Source organism: Myotis davidii, unplaced genomic scaffold, assembly GCF_000327345.1.
Source record: "Myotis davidii unplaced genomic scaffold, ASM32734v1 scaffold31, whole genome shotgun sequence".
NCBI lineage: Eukaryota > Metazoa > Chordata > Mammalia > Chiroptera > Vespertilionidae > Myotis > Myotis davidii.
In genome coordinates, this window is record NW_006283639.1 from 1530287 (window position 1) to 1541730 (window position 11444).

The following is an 11444-nucleotide window of genomic DNA, read 5'->3' on the forward strand; positions in this document are numbered from 1 at the left end:
TACATGGATTAATATACTTAAATTCACATGGATGGTCCCAATAAACTTTGCTTCCACTAACTGTTTTTGTCTCTGACTTCATTATTCGATTTCTTGAAACAAGGAACTCAGACCCAACACACTACATTCGGTTTCATAATTTGGAGGTTCCACTGAGATTTTGGTTTCACTCTGACCATCTTCTTGAACTGATCTACACTTTCAATCCTTTCAGACCAGCGTTTAGAGCTCAATATCATCAACAGCTGTTCATACGAAGAAAAATCACTATTTACAACCTAAATCTACTATCTTATTCAACCTTTTCTCGGATTTAATAGTTGCAATTTAATGGATCTTCACTCTGTTTTCTCCTACTCCTTGATATTGAGATCTGGAGTAGGGATTTTAATCCTGGTGAACAGTATAAAGAGGGTAAGGAAAAGATAGCCCACTATCACTAATAGCCTTTCCTAAGATTTGCTTTATCTTCTCTAAAGTCAGATTACTTGAACCATTGCTTTTTCTCACTTTTACCTTTCTTTTTGGCAAGAGCACTGTTTCTAGAGAAAACCATGCAGACTTGGCCTATAAAAATTATTTGGATTGGACTCCAACTGCTGCTCCAATGCTTTTGAGTCTCTCCATGATGAGTCTTCCTCATTTTCTCAGCACACAAATCCACTCCCACGTCCTATGTTTTAGTGATGTTAAACTTTAGAGACAACATAGAGTCAATTCTACACTCCATTGTTAAATATAATTGCATAACTTTTTGTTTTACCTAACTCCACTGTTGGAACCCTTTCTATCTCTCCCAAGATGTTGCATCAGCTAGGCCTACCTTTAAGTTTTTGAGGAAACTCCATGCTGTTTACCTCAGTGGTTGTACCAGTATCAGTCTGCATACCTGCTCACAGTGTACTAAGATCCCCTTTTATTTCCACATCCTCACCAGACTTTCCTTTGTTGATTTATTTATTGATTCTTTAGTAAATAACAACGTTTATTTTCTCAATGACCATGTGTCATGATTAGAAACTGTAAAGTAGCATATGTAGGAAACGCACATTGTTTTCCCTCACTTTGCTTCTCACACCCTGGGCTACAAACCCATATTACATAGACCAGGGGTCCTCAGACTTTTTAAACAGGGGGCCAGTTCACTGTCCCTCAGACCGCTGGAGGGCCGGACTATAGTTAAAAAAACAAACAAACTATGAACAAATTCTTATGCACACTGCACATATCTTATTTTGAAGTAAAAAAACAAAACAGGAACAAATACAATATTTGTATTTGCATGTGGCCCGTGGGCCGTAGTTTGAGGCCCCCTGACATAGATAGTCTCTAGATTTTAGCTATATTTTTAAGCAGTTGAAATGGAAGGTGAGAGGTGTTGTTAGAGCAGGATTATGAGAGCTATGGAAGGATAAGCTAAGAATTTGGGATCTGTTTCCTAGAGCAATACGTATCTATTAATTTTCTTAATCAGAATAATATGATCAAAGTTACCATTTTTATAATGATTACATAGTGGGATAATTTAAAACAGCATGGCAAGCAAATAAAAACATGAAAAGTTGTTGAACTTAATAACCATCAGGAAAATTCAGATTTAAACCACAATAAAATATCACTACCCACCTGTCCCGTATAATTTTTTTAAAAAAGAAGGAAGGAAATAATGACAGCACCAAATGCTGATGAAGATGTGGAGAAATTGATCACTCATTCATTGCTGGTGGGAGTGTAAAATGATGCAGCCATGCTGGAAAATAATCTGGCACTTTCTTACCATATTAAATAAGCAACTACCACATGATACAAGAATTGTACTCTTAGGTATTTATCCCAGGGAAATGTAAACTTGGGCTGACTCAAAAATATGTACCTAAATGTTCATTGCATCTTTATTTATAAGAGCAAAAAGTGGAGTCAGTTCAGATGTCCTTCAACATGTGAATGGTTAAATAAGCTGGGGTATATACACCTCATGAAGTACTACTCAATGATAAAAAGAAAAAAATTGATATATTCAACAATTTGGATGAATCTCTATACTGAGTAAAAAAAGCCAATTCTAAGCTAAAAGGTCACATACTAGATGACTCAATTAAAAAATATTTCGAAATGTCAGAATTTTAGGATGCATGTTTAGAAATCAATGGTTGCCAGGAATTCGTGATGGAATAGGAATTTTCACCAAAGGAAGTGGATGTGATTATAGAAAGGCAACAGGAGGGATCCTATGATTTTGCTACTATTCAGTATCTTGACTGAGATGGTAAATACACAAACCTACACAACTGACCAAATTATATTGAATTTAACACACACACACACACACACACACACACACACACGATAACTAGGACATGTAAGATTGATGAATTCCATTGATGTCAGTATCTTTATTTTAACATGATACTATAGTTTTGCAAAATATTACCATTGGGGGAAACAAGAAAGTATACAAGAGTTCTCTTTGTATTGTTGCTTACAATTGCACGTGAATCTACAATTATCTCAGTGAAAAACAGAATAGCATTATTCCAGGAGTTGGATTATACAAATTTAAATCAAAGTAGTTGGATTAAAGGAAGTGATGCATTGGGGGAAAAATTATAAAAGAAACATAAATATGTTTCTTGGACAGTAGGAATGAAAACAGATTCACTGATACTATTAAAATTATAAAACAATTTGTGTAAAAAAAGAACAGAAAAAGAGCTAACTAGTTTGGCTTGATGGTTTCATTTATGTTACATTTATTTGTTGGTGTTTTTCTCATTACTTGTTAGGAATAAGGATAATTTAAAGGGTCAATTTTAAATACATTATTTATATGCACAACAAAATTAAAGTGGATATTCTTTCTAAGATAAACATTTTTTGCTATTTTAACTATTATTTGCATTTGATTTTAGGACTATATTTGTGACACCCAAGATAATGTAGATGAAATGAAAGCCCTTCAATTTTATGACTGAGGTATAATATAAATGATTAAATAAACTTTTAAAATTAAGCAAACCAATAACATAATGTGTCAATGTATCATACTATGCATTATTATTCTAAGTTGAGTACCCAATTAGAAAATTCTTTTTAAAGTATATGTGCAAAGCAATTGTCTTCAGATAATTGTCTTTCCTAACATACCTGAATAGGCTAGACTTTCCTTAGTAATGGTGACTCATGAAAGCCAGTATTCTTGTCATCCATCAAAAGAAAATTGTTATTATAAAACATGAAAATACATTTAACATACCATAATTCTTGCATTCTAGTATTTTCAGACTCTTATAAAAATAATATATGTAAGTGAAGTACTAAATTATGATATTAAATAAATATTATGATTCAACTTTAAGGAACAACCTATCACCCCTTTTTTAGTCAAATACGGAATTAAAGAATAAAAATGGTGATAATTAAATTAACCCTTCCTTTTCAGAGCTTCTCTAGCATTTCTGTTATATGCCAATCATTTGACAATTATTTGTGCAGTACTTTGTGCAATCACTTGAATTATTTTATTGGCATATAACAGAAATGCTACAGAAGCTCTGAAAAGGAAGGGTTATTTTAATTATCACCTTTTTATTCTTTAACTCCGTATTTGACTAAAAAAGGAGTGATAGGTTATTCCTTAAAGTTGAATCACTTGCAATGCCCACAGTGAAAATCTTTTGATGTGTAGAATAAAATAAGATAAATAATAAATGAAATCAGTATTTTAAAATGGTTTTGTAACAATATTCCATCCTTTAGAATTAAATAGACTGCATTCTTAGCCTCTGGAGAGAAGTTTCAGGTATTACTTTTGATGATTTGTCCAGAGCTTAACGAAGACTTATATGTAACAGGTGCTCAATACATCCTTGTTGAATTATATCCAGAAAAGAGTCTACATAAAGTTCAAAGGGGGATGGTATGAAATAGGTACATTGTACAAAGAAAAAGTCTTTTAAAAAATGTTTGCAAATATATGTACATATATTCAAGTAAAAATAAAATTCCACATTAATAACTAGGAGGCAGAGCAGCCCTGAAATATTTTTAGTATCTATTAATAACACTAAAGTCAACTTAAAGTATAAAAATATTTGACTGATATTTTTTCCTCTAGAAATTATGTAGAAAATGATAAAAAGTAGACAGGCTTATGTGAGCATTTTAAAAAGTATATGGAAAATGACTTCATATTAGTTTTCTCAGTTCTCAGATAGATGAATTTTGGCATAACTGGAATTTACTCTTTAAGTAAATAAATAAAGTTAGGGCCTTAGCTGGTTTGGCTCAGTGGATAGAGTGTTGGCCTGTTGACTGAAGGGTCCCAGGTTCGATTCCAGTCAAGGGCACATGCCCGGGTTGTGGGCTCAATCCCCAGTAGGGGATTTGCAGGAAGCAACCAATTAATGAGTCTCATCATTGATGTTTCTATCTCTCTCTCCCTCTCCCTGCCATTCTGAAGTCAATAAAAATAAAAATATGTATTTAAAAAAGTAAGGAAAGGTATTAAAAGGTCTGGGTGAAAAAAAAAAAAGAGTTTCTGAACATGCCAACATCCTAAAACTAAGTAGAATTTTGTAATTTTTTAGAGCTGGATCTTTTATTTGCATTGCTATCAATGTACTCAAGAATATCGCGAGCTACTGGTTGGTGATACTGTTCCCAGAGTTGGTAAACCGCATAAGCATTATGCAGTACTAATGATACCAAACCAGAAATAAGGCCTATTAGCATGCCCAGCTTATATAACAAGCCTTTTGTCATAAATCCAATTTAGGGTTTAAGGTGTGAGACTAAATAATCAAAATATTACCAATGTTATAAGGATTTTGTGGCTAATTTATTCTTTATTAAGGAACTTTGATGAATAGTATTAAATGTTCATATTTCATTAGCTTCAATTAAACTTCAGACATAGAATTTTCTTTGCACAGAAAATATAATTTATATTATTTTCCAGGGTATCCTAGACTGTATAAAATTAAGTAACACTTAAAAAGCTACTTTTTTAAAAAAATATATATTTTATTGATTTTTTACAGAGAGGAAGGGAGAGGAATAGAGAGTTAGAAACATCGATGAGAGAGAAACATCGATCAGCTACCTTCTGCACACTCCCCACTAGGGATGTGCCTGCAACCAAGGTACATGCCCTTGACCAGAATCGAACCTGGGACCCTTCAGTCTGCAGGCTGACACTCTATCCACTGAGCCAAACTGGTCAGAACAAAGCTACTTTTTATATAATGAAAAATTGTTGTTTAGATAATTCAGTTCAACATGCTTTAAATAGTATATCTTTATTTTTTAAAGATCTGCAATTCATAGTGTTATTGACATTTTAATTTAATTACGTTTCTAATCATTGCAAAGTAAATCTCAGAAGTTAGCTCTCATTTTGTTGGTTTTCAAAAGGAGGAAATATTCATTTTATTTTCTCTATTTTAAAATCACTAATTCTTACAAAGCCTGGCTTTTTAAAGTATGTATAATTACATGTATTGTAAACAAGGAAGTTCTGTCTTCTTCTAGTCTGGTTTTAACATGTACTTTAAGACGAGTAAGTAATCTAAATATTTTGTTTGCCATTAAAGAGGAAAAGGTTTTATGCTATTTTCTGAGGGGGTGGGAGGGATGGCATAAGAAAGGTTGTCCAGAAATATTTTCAGACCCTCTACTCAGCGATACTACCAGAGATTTTGACATTTTAAAACCATCAGGCTGGTTCCTAAGACCACCATTTTCTTGCCAAAATCAATAGTCAGGAAAGCTCCCTGTGGAGTTTTCATAGAAAGACTAAGCCTGGTAGCACTGTTCAATAAACCAACTAAAAAGTAAACGACAATAATTCAATGAAGTATGGAAGCGGTGGGTCGGACGTCTTTAAAAGCAAGGTTTAAACATTTCTTAAGGATCTCATGTTTCACCTCCCCATAGAATTAACGGGATGCGGAGTAAGGCCCGACTGTTAACCCGCCAACCTACGGTCACAGCATCCAGAGGCTTCCCACCAGAAAGGGTCACGCCTGGGAGGCAGCGAAGCAGCGGAAGGCTGACAGCGTGCCCAGGGAGAGTATTGATCCACTGACTCTTTTCTGGTAACCATTACAGAGACATGAGTTGACAGTAATTAAAATGACTTACACACTGGGATGGTTTCAAACTCAAATCTTCGACTGAAGACACCGTAGCCTGCTGCGGTGCGTGCTCGAATTTGGAAGACATACACTGAAGCTGGTTTCAAGCCCTCTGCAGTCATAGTCGTCTCTTTCGATTTGATGATTGTGTAGCTGGTCTCTTGGTCCTAGGATTACACGTGTACATACAATAAAATAAAAAAAAGTCAACATATGAATTACTAATGACAGCAAAACTTAGAATCATCTATAAGAAGACAGATCAGAAACTAATTTCTCTTAGTATAGATATACTGTAGATATAATAATGTAAAAAAACCCCACACACCTACACACACTAGGTGTGCTATCTGTGGTGTTGTCTAGAACTCAATGATGGTGGGTGACATGTCACCATATCTGCCTTTGGCAAAAATCAATCTTCGGACTTTTAAAATACAATTTACAGGAGGTAAATTATCTTACAGACTATTTTAGTATTGTTATATGTGTGCTTGTTTTCCTCAGAATGTTTTATTGGAGCACATCTAGCATGCTGTCTGTTCATAGAAATAGGTGACAGTGTCTCGTACACTATCCGGTAAGACTTATGCTTTATATCTTAAGTGAATTTGATTTATAATCATATTTAGGGCTTGGGAGAGGCAATGTCTGCTTCACTAGAGAACTTTCATTTCAACTTGCTAAGTCCAAACAAAGAATATTTAAAAATACATAAAAGCAAAAAATAGTTTCATTTTCACAAACTTTCTATTTTTTTCACTTTCCCTTAAACCTTTTTAAAAATTGTTATTATCTGTTTGGGTGTGTAGTAAATGGGGACAGTGAAAACAATCACTGGAAAGGTAGTTGGGAAACTGAAACAAAGAGGAACTGTAAAAAGTCTAGACTAACACCTGTAACCCCTCTCATTGCTGAAGTTACGATGCTGAATATAAAATCTTAGGCCTATAAAGATTTAAAACACAAAGTCCCTGTTTTAAACTTTCTCTTTTATTTTTCTGTGTGAATTCTTGGTTAACCTTGTTTTTTCCCTAAGGTCTTTTTACATGTATTACATTTCTGATAGATATTAAAGGACACACAAAGATAAATAATGGTCAGAGATATCTTTCCTCTTTTTTAAGAATTGGTCTTTAATTACAATGACTTGGTTGGTGACTGTAAACCATCATTTCCAAAATATTCCAGGAAATTCAGTCTTTACAAAGAGAAACATATATTAATTTTTAAAAAGATTTAGTGGAATATGTAAATGATTTTTCTCCTAAGAAAAAAACAAAAATATAACATTTACTTCTCCAGCACGCTAATAGGGAACATGGTTATTATTTAGTCTTCACAGTGTATTAAAATCCTAAACAAACGCACACCACAGTTCTTCTTCCATGAAGTTTATAATCAATAGCAGCACGCCATGAGCATTACCTCCCTGAGAACACTGAAATTACCTGCTAACACACAGCAAGTCCATTCTTACTTTTATCTTTAGTTTCCTTCACTGTTAAAATTGGGGTAGGGAATTGGTGCCTGGATATCCTCCAAGAGATGTTGTAAGAATGAAATAGGTAATGTGTGTGTAAACACTAAACTGTAAAATATGTGTTTTAATTGTCCTAATTATTATTTTAATGTTTTAAATAATTTGACATATCAGTCAACTTCTATCCGTGTTCTATACTACCACCAATAAAATCTAAATTATACAACCTTATAAACCTCCTTCTTTCATAGCAGTTTTATCATTCCTCATGTAATATGATCAAACACGTAAATTTATCTTAGGGTTAAATATATCCAAACCTCTCCAAATTGGTATGGTCTCATTTCTAATTCAAATAGGTTGTCTGATTCACTCCATGTAAACAATTGATCTTAATGTTTTTTTTAATACATAGATTAATTTAAGTGCCTAATCTTTAAAGTGTTTAGGGAAAAAATTTTTAGAGTTTTGCAAAGGATTTAAAGTAGATAATTAAATCCTATAAAATTTGGCTAGTAATTTCAGTAATTTCCTTCATTCACAAACATTTACTGATCTTCTCTCATCTCTCTAATACCCCTTCTATATGCTAAGAATACAGCAGTGAAAAAGCAGATTATCTTTGAAAAGAGGCAGATAGCTTCTATATTAGTGATGGCGAACCGATGACACACATGTCAGAGGTGACACATGAACTCATTTTTTTTGGCTGATTTTTCTTTGTTAAATGGCATTTAAATATATAAAATAAATATCAAAAATATAAGTCTTTGTTTTACTATGGTTGCAAATATCAAAATATTTCTATATGTGACACTGCACCAGAGTTAAGTTAGGGTTTTTCAAAATGCTGACACGCCGAGTTCAAAAGGTTCGCCATCACTGTTCTATACACTATCGTGTGTACTGATGTTCTGAGTATGCTCAAGATTGTGACTGAATATGCAAGACTTTCTCAATGCTATTATACGTCCCAGCTTGTGACTGAAGCAGTAATTTTCAGTAAGAAATAATATAATATCAGTTTGCCATTATTTGCAATTAGTTTAAAGAGAATTTAAGTTGGTGAAAAACAATCTAGACAAAACTAAAGTTAGGATTCTGATATATTTGATATAGCTATGATTGTTACATAAAATATTAACATTTATAGTATAAAGTAAAAAGATTTTTTTTTAAGAAAAGTACACAGGAATATCAGTGTTCGAAATTAAGCCATGTAATTCAAGTATTTGTGTAAATGTGAGTATACTATTCAACCTCTGTTTTTTCTTTGATATGTTAACCTAAAAATAAAAATCCTTTCAGAGTGAGAAGCAACAAGCCTTTATTTGAGATCAAAGGATAGCTACTCAGTAAAGCGCTGATTAATGCAGAAGCCCACGTAGTGTTCTGATTAGGAGACAAGGGCAGAGGATACTTAGAAAAAGAAGGGGAATGAGTACATAAATGGAAGACATTTCTATTGATATAGATAAGCTCACATAGTGATGTCAATTCTAAAACTTTTTAAAAAAATATTTCAGTTCAGTAGTCATCAGATAGTTAGTCATAATATCTGATTCCATGTTATTTTTACAAACAGTTATTTGGGATTCAATGTTGCTTTAGGCCTAGGCCAAAGTCATTCTGCCCTGTTTGAACATTTTCAAAGTTTGAAGCATAAAATATGCAAGGTTCAAACTCTGATTCAAACTCTGTTTTAAAGTGACTCCGTTTATTATTATTTGACATTTAAAATGGGATGAAATTATTTATCAAGAGCATCGTGAGCACAGAGAGAGAGATGGAGATAATAAACATAGCACCCAGCACAACTTCTATAACATCATAGGTTGTACGTAAATTTGATTTAACCCTATAGAATGTTGATAAAATCTTCTAAGGAAAAGAAAAGAAAAAAAAACAAGTTTACATGTTTGGAACTCCTAACTATTGAAGTCACAAGGAATACATTTTGCCAGAAAAAAGAAGAAAAAACATGGCAAGGAAACTGGAAATTTGTTCCTTGAAATAATGCAGTATCTATATAATATCACTTGCACACAATTTTGCAACATTCTAATTTATCTGTTAACATTATGTATGTCTTAGTGGTTCCTTATCATAGGTGTAATTGTACACTGTCTCTATGAGTAGTTGAATACTATCTTATTGAAGGGACTTAGCAAAGCATATATCTAAGGGATCAAAACCCGTAAACACGCATGTTGAATTATCTAAATATCTTCCAAAATTTGCCTTTGGTCCACTCCTTTCAATCACTGTCAGATTAAAATTTCCTCCATATCACAAATCCTATGTACACATCTTAACACCCACAACCACATGACAGCAGGCTGCCAAGTCCTTGGTTCAGGCAGTGGCTTTTGCTGCCTTCCTGCCCCCTCCCCTACTGAGCAAATGAGCTACATTTCCCCAGCTGCTTAGCAAACACTGTTCACAGCAGGGAGGGAGGGCCTGGACAGAGGGAGCCAGCTGGCTAACACCCTGCCCAGGGGCAGCTTTCCTTAGTCTCTGCCTTTAATTAAGAGCTGGCAATGAGCCCCTCACCATGCAGGAGCAGGGAGGCCCAATGACCTCTATTAGAGCAGGGCGATTGCAGGCAGAAATGCCAGCTGGCAAATGCATGAGCCCTGGAAAGCTCTGCCACCTGTGTCTGGCCAAGAGCCAATCAGGGAAGGAGTGGTGGCATTCAGAAGGTTCCAAATGAACTCTGGAAACCTGTCAGAACCCCTATCTTACTACATGGTATAAAAGCTCAGTATCCTTTTTTTCCTTCTTCTGAAAGTGTGAAGCAAAATCAGAACTAAACTTTACATGTTTTTTATTGGTTCACTCAATAATTTAGCTTGGCAAAAAGGTCTGGGATTTAATACCTTTATTATAAAAATATTGACCAAAAAAGTTAATAACTTATCTAAATAATCTACATATATAAAAGGCTAATATGCAAAGTGATCCCTTGGGAGTTCGACCAGGAGACTGGGAGTTTGATTGCGCACTATGACATGCACTGAACACCAGGGGGCAGCATGGAACAAAGAAAGGCCATGGCCTGCAGCTGGCAGCCAAGGAAGGAAGGCCCTGGATTGCAGCCAGAAGGCCCCGAACTGCCCTGATCACTGGCCAGGTCTAGGGACCCTACTCATGCATGAATATCATGTACAGGGCCTTTAGTGTATCATTTAAAAAAAAGGTTTTGTTGATTTTTATTTCATGTAGGTAGGTGATTTATTATTTGTTTATTGAGGAATGTGTAGAACTCACTTTTCCCAAATCATTTTTCTTACTTTGAGTTATATGGGTAATAAACTGTGTTAATACAGAATTATATATAAAATACTAAATATAAAACCAAATATTACTGAAAGAAATGATTTTAAAAGAAATTACCGTATTTGCCGGCAAATAAGACAATTTTTTGGCCCTGAAAAATATGCCTCCAAGTGGAGGGTCGTCTTATACGCCAGGTACACTTCAGATAGACTGCCCATAGTGCTTGCCCCGTGCCATAGTGGCCTCCCGATGCCCGCCCACTTCATTCCACATACCGTTCAGGCATCAGCAGAGCTGCTGGGTGTATGCTCGGCTGTTATGCGATTTTGCTGTTATGCCATTTTACCACACTCGCAAAATCGCACACAGCCAACCATACACCCAGTATGGTATCGCGATTCGTGATTTTGCGCTATCATACTGGGTGTATGGTCGGCTGTGTGCGATTTTGCGAGGGTGGTAAAATCGAATAACAGCAAAATCGCATAACAGCCGCGCATACACACAGCCGCGCTGCTGATGCCTGAACGGAATGTGGAATGAAGCGG

At 34.7% G+C, this 11444-nt stretch overlaps 1 protein-coding gene across 6 annotated transcripts in view; it reads right to left on the bottom strand.

Moving 5' to 3' along the window:
* Nucleotides 1-11444, bottom strand: part of EPHA5 (EPH receptor A5) — a 309529-nt gene that overhangs the window by 86290 nt on the left and 211795 nt on the right. For all 6 annotated transcript variants that reach the window (XM_015565823.1, XM_015565821.1, XM_015565818.1 and 3 more), the window contains one exon: nucleotides 6142-6301. In XM_015565823.1, coding sequence (XP_015421309.1) covers nucleotides 6142-6301 — 160 coding nt within the window. The remainder of the gene's footprint in view (nucleotides 1-6141; nucleotides 6302-11444) is intronic.